The 13,117-nt window shown below is 36.2% G+C and overlaps 1 protein-coding gene across 2 annotated transcripts in view; it reads left to right on the top strand.

The window, feature by feature from the left end:
* The window catches only part of TDRD9 (tudor domain containing 9), a 73,197-nt gene that overhangs the window by 48,946 nt on the left and 11,134 nt on the right, over window positions 1-13,117 (top strand). For both annotated transcript variants that reach the window (XM_027732896.2, XM_039379555.1), the window contains 9 exons: window positions 1,923-1,967; window positions 3,456-3,509; window positions 5,049-5,165; window positions 5,958-6,065; window positions 7,838-7,938; window positions 8,554-8,727; window positions 9,998-10,106; window positions 11,464-11,676; window positions 12,897-12,986. In XM_027732896.2, coding sequence (XP_027588697.1) covers window positions 1,923-1,967; window positions 3,456-3,509; window positions 5,049-5,165; window positions 5,958-6,065; window positions 7,838-7,938; window positions 8,554-8,727; window positions 9,998-10,106; window positions 11,464-11,676; window positions 12,897-12,986 — 1,011 coding nt within the window. The remainder of the gene's footprint in view (window positions 1-1,922; window positions 1,968-3,455; window positions 3,510-5,048; window positions 5,166-5,957; window positions 6,066-7,837; window positions 7,939-8,553; window positions 8,728-9,997; window positions 10,107-11,463; window positions 11,677-12,896; window positions 12,987-13,117) is intronic.

The following is a 13,117-nucleotide window of genomic DNA, read 5'->3' as shown; positions in this document are numbered from 1 at the left end:
AGTACCATGGACAGGGATTGATTCCTCCAGGTACAAACAGAGCTGGTACAGTGTAGCAAAGACTCAGGCTAGAGGAACTTATTATTCAATATTTTACATTATGCATTCTCTGGCATGTTTTGTAATCTAGAGACTCCAAAATCTTCAGCTGCAAATTTAATTTATTCAGTTCTTTAAATATGTTGTCCTTCAGTGAAAACTGACTTGTTTTTCTCTACTCTGCTGTCAGAATTTTATGAAGCACACGTGGGCATACATGCCACATGTATCCGCTGATCCTGAGCCTCAAAAATAATCTTTTCTGAATTCCCCTTATCCTATTCCATATTATATTTCCTTCATGTCACTTGGTAATTATGCCCTGTTAATCTCAAGATGATATTTCTATAAAGCAGTATGTTGTCCTGGAGAATAAATACAAACATTCAGACAGAGCTTCCAGTGCAGTATCTCTGTGTGTCAGTGATGTGAAAGCTTTGTTTTGAATGGCTATCAGAAAAATACAAGTAAGTTCTGGAAGGTTTGTTTTCAAATTCCCTGGTTCAGATTAGATTTGTTCCAGGGTAGCCTCTATCAAGAGGGGGAAGTTCAGTCTAGCTATTCAACTATGCCAATAGTCAATGTCCCCAGTAAGCTGGAAAATTGCATTATGAGGTCTCAAACTAGAAGAAGTGGATTCTGCCAGCATGTCATAGATTTCCTACCTAATAATGAACTTATTTTTATTAATATATTATTAATAACTTCTCTTCCAGCCTTGTTTTCTGGGAGGCATTTGCATCAGAACTGTAATCAGAATCAGTCAGTTCACTTACTTTTGTCCCAAAGTGAGGAGAAAACAAAGGTTCTGAAAGTAGTCTGCTTTATTACAGCATCAAAATAAAGCATCCAGTTTGTTCCATTAATTTATGAACGTTTTCGTATGCTTTAATACTCTATCCCTTTCCTCTCAGAAAACTAGGTGGAGGGTACCTGTTTATGTATTTACTGTGTTACGAGGTGGCTGTTGTACCTCTCCCAACACAAATTGGGACTTACTCCTTTAAAACCTTGGAACATAACTTGTTCAGTCTCCTTTGGAATGCAACAAGATCCAGAAATTCTAAGCTATGTCCAGAAATTTAGTGATTTAAATGCTGTGTCTCCAGTTTAGCTGCAGGATCTGATGGCAAGTTTGAGGCAATATATGTAATTACAGTTCATCCAGTAGTGCTTAAACTCCTTTTCAGTCTGACTTGAAGGCAGAACAGTTATCTTCCTACAGAAATTATTATTCTTTAGTGTGTCATAATACAGCATTTATAACCCTGCCACACTTTGAGCCCAGCAGTAATGTATTCTAGAATTACATTTTGCAGCCACACCACTTTTTGTGCTCTCATATGAGCAGCAGAAGACTCAGAGTTCTTGCCCATCCTCAAAAAAAGTAGACTAAGACTGTTCATAGGAATGAGAAGTATTTATATCTGCTTAGGAATCAACCAGACAAGCATCATGTTAGACTAAAATCATTAAATAATTAGGCTGGAAGGACCTCAAGAGGTATATAGTCCAGTCTCCTGCTCAGAGCAGGTTCATCTGTGAGGTCTGTCAAGGTTACTCAGGGTTTTTTAGGCAACATCTTCAAAAACCTGATCTAAGTTGGGCCTGCTGTGTGAAGTGTTGTAACAATTGATCTGAAGAAGTCTCCTCCAACCTAAATTGCTGTGATTCAGATTTTCTTACACTCTTTTGTGCTGAAATAGTTGTAGTTTGTGATAGCCTAGGTGAATTTTTCATTTTTAAAATGGTGTTAAAAGTTATCTTCAGTATTGATATGAAAAAAAGCTTCATAGTTTTAAGTGTTATACTAGTAGTATTTGTAATAATTATTACTGAAGCACTACATTTTGTGTCTGAATACTTCACCACTTCTTTCTTAGGCATGGCAGACCTGCAAACAAAAGGGGAAGCTGAGAGATCCCAAGGTTAGTTGTATTTCTTCTTTTCTGTTCAAGGTTGGTGACTTCAGTGATGGAGTCTTACATTCTTAGTACGGAATTTTTGCTAGCAAACCTTATTTGTAATGATTACGATTTTCCATAAGTAAATAGAAACATAGGCTTTGAAGGAAAATGAGTCTTTGAATCCAGTGCAGAGTTATTTGAAGACAATCCCTTATGTAGTCCCTTTCACAGATGAATCAACAATGGCTAGAGGGTTTGAAATCCAAGCTAAAAAGGGAAATTGAGCTGTAGTTGAAAGAAACACTTTTAATACACATAAGTGTCTCTTTTTATTTTTTTTTAAACACACAGATTTCTACCCTCTCAAAAAACCCTAAAAGACAGGAGATGTTTATATGCATCAGTCACAAAAAAACAGTAGTATGCACACAGTAACTGCCTCTAGTCTTTCTTTTGTGTGTATAAGATAAAACCTCTTTTATTTCTCTGCTTCTTTTAGAGCATAGTATCTTTTGTGGGTACCAGTGCGTAATATACACTGAGTTATAACGAGTAGCCAAGATGACCAGAATCTCTCTGGTAAAGTTATACATTCAGATAAAGAAGTTCTGGGTTTTTTGGAAGTGTGCCCAGATGGCCATGAAGGCCAGTGGCATCCTGCCTTTTACCAGCAATATTGTGGCCAGCAGGACCAGAGAAGTGATTTGTCCCCTGTGCTTGGCACTGGTGAGGCTGCACCTCAAATGCTGTGTAGAAAGTACTGTAAGATATTGAAGTGTTGGAGTATGTCCAGAAAAAGGCAACTGAGCTGGGGAAGGGTCTGGAGCACAAGTCTTAAGAGGAGCAGCTGGGGGAGCTTGGGGGTGTTTAGTCTGGAGAAATGGATGCTCAGGGAGGACCTTGTCACTCTCTCCAACTTCCTGAAAGGAGGCTGTAGTGAGGTGGGGATTGGCCCTTTCTTCCGAGTGGTAAGAGGAGAGGAAATGGCCTCAAGTTGTGCCAGGAGAGGTTTAGGTTGGATATTAGGAAAAATTTCTTTACCGAAAGCATTGGCAAAGGCTGCCCAGAGGAGTGGTGGAGTCACCATCTGTGTGAGTGTGGCACCTGGGGACATGATTTGTTGCTGAACATGGCAGTGGTGGGTTAATGGGTGGACTTGATGATCTTGGAGTTCTTTTCAAACCTTAGCATGCCTACGATTCTCTTGCTGTCCATCTTAAACTAGATTTTGTAGTAGCAACACAGAGGAGTTGGACTTGTGGATTTATATGAAAAATTTACATGACCCACAGCTGCATTGGTGGTAACCAAAGTATACTTTTAGTTAGATATATAATTGTCTTATGTTTTCATACATGTCATAATACTTAATATGAATGCAAAGAAAGCTGTGAAATTATATAACATTCTTCCATTGCTATATGTAATTACTATTTATGTCCACACAGAAGAGTATGAGACAAAGCTTACTAGCAGCAGAAGAAACAAGTTTCTAACTTTCTTTTTCAGGAAGAGTATGAGTGGGGTCGATCAAATTGTGTTCATGTCAAGAGGATGAAAGAGGTAAGATTAAATAGGTAAACAGTTTTATAAGCAGAAGGACTTCCCTTGTTTTCTGAAAATGTTAAGATCTTAGACAAGCCTACTGTGTTATGTATCTATCAATATATATGTATATTTTCTTGAAATGATGTATGAATTTAGATGAAAGCAGTTTTCCTTTTCTTTAGGATGAACAGAGTGGTGTTAAATTATTAACATATTTTTAAGAGACCTCCAGCATTTGCTAGTTTTGTAGGTTACTCAGGTCACTGGTTGTGGTGTGACTGACTGCTGTCTGTTGTTACGTAACTTCTGTCTTCTGGTTAGGATAACTAAGCAAATGCAGTTATATAATGAGACCTGGACTTGAAAATTTGTGGGGCTTTGTTGCTAACATTACTGCAGCAATTAATGAAAATTCTGCTTTACAATGGGCTTCAAGCCGAATGTGATATGTTGAGGGGGAAATAAGTAAAACTCCTGGGTACCTGTGATTGGCAGAATGGCCTGCCCATTATTCCACCTGTTCATACCTTTGGCATGAGCAATGCGGGGCCTGTCTTCAAAAAGCACAGGAAATATAAAAAACTTTTGATAACAAGCAACCATCTGGATAAAAAATGCCAATAGTTTTTTTGCTTGTATATGTGATAACAGCAAAAAGATGAGAGAAAGGCAAATTCTGTAGAACTGGACAGTGGAGTGATCAGGCTTACACGGTAGCCTCTCTTGGTTCAATTTCAGATAATGCAAGAAGAGGTTGTGCATGACATGTAAGGAGTTTAGAATGGGCACCTACACTAACACTTAGTAAGATTTGGGGGTTTTTATCTGCCACACTTTAAGATACTAATTTTATAATTCCTTGCGTGGAAGTGAATTTGCAGAACTGAGTCAGTCACATGGGTTGCTTTCTTGTTACAGTAGTTTTTCTAGTAGTATCCTAAAACCGCCAGGAGCAGAAAGGAAGAGACAGTGTAGATACAAATAAGTTGAGTGAACTGTACTTTTCTACATTTGCTCCAGAATCAGTTGAGAGGGTGACGGTATTCACTGTGTGGTTGGAGGACCTTGTGGAAGCTTCTTGGAAATGCTGAAAATGAAAAGCTTAGTATGTTCTGCTGTAGAGCATAAGTTTGATCTCACAGTAATCATGGTTGTCTGCTGAACCGAGGGTGCAGCATAGTCACTGCTGCAGTTAGGTACAGAAGTCCAGGTTGTCAACATGATTTTTACCTTTTAAGATGCAAACCTAAAATGATTTAAATGGAGAATATCATCCTATTCTTTCCTAATTTTGTTCTATATCATATATGCATAATATGCTTTGCGACTACAAAATTCTTCTTCATAAAGAGGTGTCAAGAAAACTGCTTGAGTCACAGTACTGAAATTATCTTCCAGCACAGAGGTGCTAAGCAGTATTTCGGTGAAAAGTATACTAGTCACCTAAAAAGCAAAGGGAGTTTGCCCAATTATTTTACTTTTACTGACAAATTTTATTTTAACTTGTGGATGTTTTTGACCTATTTAAAATGTAACTTAGAGATCAAATTTCAGGTGGCAGAGTTATTTCACAACTTGAAAAGGCGAGTCAGAGCTTTTAACATGTATGTTAATGCTCGACCATCTGCTGTGGACCAGGAGTATGTGAACAAACAACGCTTCATTTTGCAGGTAATGCTGTGTTGTCATAAAGAGACATTATTTACAAAATTTATGGCTGGATTTTTATATACAAGTATTGGTGAACTCATGTTTCAGAATTCTCTGTGGAAATTGAGATTTCGGATAGAGAAAAAAGTAATTCTTTTTGACAGTGTATTGACAATGTAGAAGGACAACTAATGTTAGTTATTTGAAAATGACATTATCACTCGTTTGAAGTGCTCTATTTTGAATGCCTTGTGTCTTGGTTAGTAGTGGGGAGGAGGTGCTGGGAATTAGATGTCCTTCAGCTATCTTAACTTTGTCAAATTTCCAGTTAATTTTCTTGTCTTACTTGATCTGATTAGCAGTGATTTTATTTTCACAGACATATTTATCTTCTCAGTGGCAGTTGTTTTAACTGTGTAAGCAGTGAACTTCTTGAAGCTGAATTCTTAAATACCGTAAGATGTAACCTGAAAATGGAACAATTTACCTGTGACTATCTTATGTGTGTTTATTTAAGTTGAGGCTCTTCCTGAAATTAGGACTAACAATTACAGTTTTCATAGAGCAAGTCTGCATACAGAAATATTGAAATGTTGTGGACTTGTTCCAGAAATTGAACTCTTTTCATGAGAGTATGTTTTTAAGGATTTGCATGAACTAGTGTTTAGTCTGCAGTTCCAGTAGTTGCCTGGAAAGAGACAGTAAAAAAATATCCATAAAGATCTGTTAGTGTCTCTTAATGTTGCCAGTGTATTTCTTTTCAGGAAACTGAATACAATGTGCTGCGTTTTACAAAATATTTTCTCGATACAGGTTGTAATAGCTGGTGCTTTCTATCCGAACTACTTTACTTTTGGAGAATGTAATGAAAAAAGTGCTGCGAAAGAGCTCGCTGGCAAAGATCCAAAAACCACTGTAATGGTATGTTAAGAAGGTGAATGACTTAATTAAGAATTAAGTAATAGGAATACATAGTGTTTGGGTGGTATATTCAAGTTCTGTTCTGTGTTGGGCAAGGACAGAAATAATTATCTACTCTAATCCTTGCTTGGTAAACTCTCTTCCCTCCCATCTCCCTTTTAATACAATAAACATTATGTGGGTGGACAATTTTAGAAGAATTGCTGAGAACTGCCTCTATGCATTTGATTGTTTGCCTGTGCAAGACTAGCAACTTCCATCAAACTAATAAAATGTTTGGAAAAATACAACAGCACTCTCAAGGGTGCTTTTCAGTGAGTACTTATGTAATGTGTTGTTGCAACTTCAATGTTACTTTTTTTGTAACCTGCTTGATAGTGCATGGCGTACATGCTTGTTGCTTTAAGGTTACTCAGGTATTGCACTGAGCTTTCTTTTTATCTTCAAAAATTACTTTTCATCTGATTAGATAAGTGCAAGTTTAAAATGTCAGGTTTTTTTGCAAAATGGTGCACACTCTAAACTAGGAAAGTGTTTGGTGTATCTGAACTAGTAAAATAACCATGACCTATGCTTAAAGAAAGCAAACCTACAAACCAGGGAACCTCAAAGAATAGAATTCTGTTGGCACAAGAGAAAATAGATAAAAAGGTAAGAGAGAAATTCAGAAAATCTTATTGAAAAGTGGTTTGTTTTTTTTTTTTTTGCACTTCACTGCTTACCTAAGAAGAGAGGCTGGTTCTATACTGAAGGAGATGCTGGCATGGCAACATGCGTGCACAAACATATTTATGTATGCTTTTGAAGTATTTACCATATTATTTAAGGATATTGAAGCAAAATATCAGATTAGAGTCAATCTTGTAGAATAAAGACAAGTCTTGCCACAGCAGCATTGATTAAGATTAAACTGGCAGATTTAAGGAGCTACTTACTTTTAATATATTTAACTCTTGATCTACTTGTACATCAACTGCTTGCTACCTTGAAGAAGGAAGAAGTAGCTGGTGTGTCTTTATCAAGGTAAATGATCATCTTGGGCACAAATGCTGCAAGTCCCTCAAGCTCATAATCTGAGAGACTCTTGTAGCTGTATGCTGCTCCTAATGGTGTGTTCTGAAATTAAAAAATAATTACTCTTCCCACTCTCTGGTCTCTCTAAATCGTCTTGCCTTGAGGCAGTTTCTGCAGTCTAACCTAGACCATGTTTTTGACTAGCAGCTGATTTTAGTAATGTCACTCCAAGGCATAGGAAGATTCTCTAAAAATAACCTGGTCTTTCCTGTCTAAGGCTGTAACAGCCAAAGAAAAGAATAGACAGTTGCATAGCCCCTGAAAAATAGTTCGAATTCTAATTAGGATTTCATGATTATGTATTAAGTCAGGATCTCCTATGAGAGATTATTAATTAAGAACAAGTTAGAGAAAGTTAGCTTTTCTGTTACAAGCAAAGCCAGGGATACAAGAGAGCTTTTTGGAAAAATTATCAAGTTAAGATATATAATTACAAATTAATCTGCTTCATTTATAGTTAGACAAAGAAAACATTTATCTACTGTTTTGAAGCAGTAGGGCATCACTAGCAGCAAAACTATGCTTTTCATTGTCTTTTGACATTTTTGAATGTACTATAGCATTTTTGGAATTTTTGGGGGTTTAGATTGTATATCGTTATTACAATGTCGTTAAGGAGAAAGCTGACTATTTAGGTGAACTTTAAAATGCATTAAAACAATTGAATGTATCCAAATTTAACTTTTTTTTCTTAACAGCTAAGGAATATTCCTCCTTATGGATATCTGTACCATAAACAGTTGCAGTCACAGCTTAGACAGTGTGGGCAAGTAAAATCTATTGCCTATAACGGATCAAAGTAAGTGTGAGGTGCTTTTAAGTATTCTGTCTTTCTCATGTTCTCTGTTACAAATCCAGTAATCAGTTTCCTTGTCGATGATATACTGACAAAATTAGTTTTTCTTCTCTCTTTGGAATCAGAAACTTATTTATAGTGTATTGGCTAGAGTTAAAAAGGTGGTTTTGAAGTATGATGTACCTTGGTTGGAATAACATTAGGTAAACTATCTGAAGTAGAGCCTTCTGTTTTGTCTCTTCTGTTCTCTTGTGGTGGACCTTAACTGCAACTAATGTCTGTATTTATTTCTAACTTTTATACTCACTTTAGCTCATTTGTACAGTCTGATGTCTTTTTTTAGCTAATCATCAGGCTGACTTTGGCTGATAACTGCCCGAAGTTGAGTTCATGTAGCCCTTCTTATTCCTTTTCCAATCTTCAGTTATTTTCTTATTCCCATATATTTTCACATCCTTTCTGTTCGTATTAAATACGCTCAGTAAATTTGGCATGTGCTTCTAAGAATGTTAGAAAGTTTTCTTATATTCATCAGGATAATTAAAGTTTGTTTGCTGTTGGGGTTTTTTTGTCTGTTTTTTTGTTTGGTTTGGGGTTTTTTGGGGGGTGTGTGAACAGGGCTCTCGTGGAGTTCTCCCGCAATCCAAAGGAGGCCTTTAAGGTTCTACCTGAAGTGTACCTGGCAATCAAGATGTTAAAACTGAAGATTCCTTTTGAGCTGGATGTTCATCATCCAGATGATATCAGAAAACAATTGCAAGGTGTGGCAGCTGCAAGTTTGGAATCTTTGAGGTAATTGTATTCTGTATGGAAAATGTGTTTCTTTGCAGTGAAATGAGGTTTGCTGGATTCAGTGGAAATTTCCTTGGAAGCATCACCAAAGAAGACATGCTAGGTTCAAAAAACAGATGTAAACTTTGTCTAAGCACAGTGTTTTTGCAGGACTAGAAATAATGTGATTGTCTTAAATATTTTGGTGTAGTTAAAGGTGTTTTACTGTTGAAGAGAACTCCACACATACAGTCTTCTTTTTTTCCCCAAGATTTACTCCATTTGCCTTTGGCATATGGAAGTGTGGGTGTACACACTGCTCGTGCCAGAGGCAACACGGGAATTGCTATAACCAAAATAATTGAGGAGTGGCATTTGGGGACAAAAAAGAAAGGGAGGGAGATGGACTATGACAACAGAAACTGTGGGAAAACCTACCAACATAAGGTGTAACAACATAATAGAAAGTACTGCTGAGGAATGCAATCTAGTGAGTCTCTATGGTCCACACCTGCTTTTGCTAGGAAAATCTGGCACGTGGGTTTCCTGGTTACTTGTATGACCTGAAGCTCAGAATCACAGCATATAGTAACCTGATAAAATGCTAATCTGCCTAGCTCCTGATTGGGCGGCAGCCACTTTAGTATTTTAAAACAAGAAATCTAAAATAGGAAGGCAGGAATGAACTGGGGAGGTTAAAGTACGGGTGAATATTTCACATCCAGTTGATTGTACTTAGTTTTTAATAAAGCATTGTAGCAGTTTCGCTGGGCCCAAAAGAGCACTTAAAATCTTTGTGAAAATTAATTGTTGAGAAAGTCAAGTCTCCTAGGCTGAAAGACTTAATTTTAGAGTTCTTAACATTTGCAAAGTAAAAGGAATGTTTTTTATATATATAAATTCATGTATAAAAATTTGCTGAATTTATCTTTGTGTTGTTGTGTACTCTGTTTTAAAAAAATAAGCTTAGAAGGCATGCCATAGCAAAAAGTCTCACTGTTTAACCTTAATTCTTTGTATTTTTAATCAGTTGATGGCACAGTTGTGTCCTGGTATGTATCTTTCTGTGCTTGGTTATAATGCAATTCAGACAGTTAACTCCGTAGTAATTTGGTTCTGTGTGGTCATTTTACGTTCTAATTGAATTCATGTGTTCCTAAATAAAAGTCATTAAGTACATAAATGTGCCCCAGGGACACTTTGAGAAGCAAATGAAAGTGAAAAAAATTGATTCCTTGAGTTTTCTCTTGTGAGTGAAGCATTTAGCATCTTTATTCCATACGTTTTTTAGAGTAAATGTAGACTGTCAGAAGCAGACAGTGGAGCCCGTGGAAATCTCATTTGGTGCTTTAGAAATGTCAATGATCCCAAGTCATTTTCTGTGCATCAAGATAACGGAGGTAGGAATGTTCTACATCTGAAGTAGGTCATATCTAATAATTAGTACCTAGATAGCTTAGTAGAGATTAATATCTGATAAGCTTAAATCAAAAAAATGGGTACTGATAATGTTTTTAGCAGGAAGTATCTGTCAGAAGCGTGGAGAATATTCTTGGTCTAATTTTTAGTAGTTCTTTGTTAAACAGTACTCACATGTTTGCACTTGACAGAATTTGTGGGATTTGCTGGCAGTAAATGTTAGCTGGAAGTAGGAATAAATGTGAAGCGGATTAATGGAAAAGAGGTAAAATACTTGTGTAAACTACAGAAATGAGAATTAGTAGGTATTTAGGCCATTTACCTGGTTATTATTACCTGACAGTTTTCTTCAGAAACTGTACATATGACAAATGAGATGAATTAATGGTAGTATATGCTTATTTGGAAAAATATGCATAAAAGTGTATTGGAGAAAATTATGTGTATATATATATACATACTTCTGAAATCTGAAGATGAGAATTTTTAAATGTTGTGTTAACTATCATCTTCTAGAGTTGAGTAACAGCAATATATATTCTGCCAAAATAGAAATAATAATAAAAACATTAAAACCACTGAGGAAGGGGAAGTGATAGGATGAAATATTAAAACAGCTCTTGATGGTAGTGGCATGTTTTGCAAGTGCAGAAAAGAATATTTTCCTCCTTTTATTCAGCTAAGTCTCTTGGTTAAAAAATGTTAATGAATTTGATCAGACCCATTGCAGTCACTTAGCTTGTGCTACTTCTGTTTCAATGTGTCAGCTTTAATGACTGTATATAAAAATTGGTTTTTATCACAAGCATTTGATATAAGATCTGAAATGGTTCTATGCATTCAGTAAGCCATTTGAAAAGATGACTTAATCAGTTTTATTTAAATAGGTGTATGTTCTTACCAGTTTCCTAAAGTATGGCTAATCATAACAGTAACAATGCTGATTTGCTGATAGATGTAGCTAACTGGTATTCTGTCACTAATAAGAAAAGTGCACCAAATCTGTATGCATCTGTCTAATCAACCGTTGGCCTTGATTTTCTTGGATGTTAATTTGGTTTAGAAAAATGGAAGCAGTCTTTGATTAATTTTCTGGTTTTTAGTAATGCTTATATAAATCTGTTCAGATGAAAAGTTTATTGCAGTAGCACAGAAAATAAACATTTTCAGATAACATCTAATTATGAGACAAATGCTTCACTGCATTATTGCAGTATGTGAACTGTGTGTGTCAGGAATAGGAGTGTTTTCATGTATTTTGCTCAGATGAGTGTTGTATTTGATGTAAAAGTATAAAATAATATGAAATCTGATCTTGTCTAACTTCTTTACTTTCAGATAGTAGAAGTTGGACACTTCTGGGGTTACAGGATAGATGAAAAAAATAGGACTGTACTCGAGGCTCTAACTGCTGAAATCAACTATCAGAACCTGATGGATTTATCAGTGCCTCCACGTCCAGATTTGCTTTGTCTGGCACCATTCGCTTACCTGGAAAACAGAGGATACTACAGAGCTTGTGTTCTGTATGTTCATGGAGATTTTGCTGAGGTAATATGCTATGTCATATTAAGTTGATAGGATGTAATTGGGTTAACAATCCTGGAGCTTTGCCTTTCTTTATTTTTTTCACAAATCACTGGCTAGAGTAGATTAATTATGTTTTTTTCCAGAACATGAGATTTTTTAGTGTTAAATTGAGACGCTCTAGTTGGATACAGTAAAGGGTCTTGTGTGCTGAAGCAAAGCAAAACAAAATAAAGACTAAAACCTCCAGTAAATCTGAAAACATGGCAAGGAATGCTTGGATACAGTCGTGCATTGCTGGCAGGAGCCCCATTCCTTGTCATGAATATAGTGAGAGCCATCTGAAAATAAGTTTCTTGCCTCCATTGTATTGGCAATTTTTAGTCATTCATGGCAAATTCATCTAAGCTTGTTCTGCCAGTGTTTCTTGCCCTTGTTGGCATCTCTTCTTCTTTTCTTCCTCTCCCCTCTAGTTCCTTGTCTCATTTTCGTCCTGCGCTCCCTTTTGTTAATTGAAGCAAGCTGCACTCTTTCTCATCTCACATACTGTGTTGACTCTCCTGGTCTCCATCTCACTGCTCAACTTTGTTTTGACCTCAGTGTCACAGTTCAAGATTGATACTAATTTTTCAGGCTAATACTTTTCAGCAGTTCAAGGACAGTTTTTCTCAGTTTTGTATGATTGGCCTCTGCACAGCCAGTTCCTCCTTTGAGTTTCTTTTATTTCTTAACCTATCAGGGTGTCACCACTTGAGTTAATACTGAATATTGCTATCTGGTTAGTCATGGAAAGCTAGTGAATAATAATGCTCATCACTTTCTGTTTTGAATTTTTAAACAGTCACTGGATACATGTTCACATTAGCTTATCTAAAAGCAGTATTTAGGTAGTAAATTAGGTAGGTATCACTCACTGTTAAGAAGTAAGGTTACATAGCTTTAATTGTGGGGAGAAAATTTAGAGCCTTTAAGAGAAATTTGCCTTTTCTAGATTTAGTGGATTATTCGTATCAGAACTGAATGTTTTAGCCAAGGGATCAGATAACAGGCATGATAAATTTTGACCTTTTCTTTTTGACATGACTTCATTTGCATGTTTTCCAGACTTTGAATTTGCTTCCATGTCACTTGATAAGATGGTGTTGTACTGTAATTATTAAACTCAAGTTGTGGCTTTTCTTGTCACTAAAATAGCACTTTTAATGTTGTGGAACCTTTCCAGATACTCTTCATTTTTCTTCCAGGTTTTTTTTGTGGATTATGGCAATAGATCAGAAGTGCCTTTAAATAAATTAAAAGAGATTCCAAGCTGTCTTCAAGAGATTCCTTTCCAGGTAGGGGTGGTGCTTTTTGCTGCTGCTTACTAGATATTTTAGTGTCTGGCCTGGCAAACAGGAGTGTGCTTCAAAACAGAGAATGCTTTTCAGAATAATAATTAAATAATACATATTTTGCTGATGCAAGT

This window comes from Pipra filicauda, unplaced genomic scaffold, assembly GCF_003945595.2.
Source record: "Pipra filicauda isolate LSUMZ 115617 unplaced genomic scaffold, ASM394559v2 scaffold16_size7369187_pilon, whole genome shotgun sequence".
In the NCBI taxonomy this organism is placed as follows: domain Eukaryota; kingdom Metazoa; phylum Chordata; class Aves; order Passeriformes; family Pipridae; genus Pipra; species Pipra filicauda.
The sequence above is the reverse complement of the archived record's forward strand: the minus strand, read 5'-3'. Positions and strand labels throughout refer to the sequence as shown.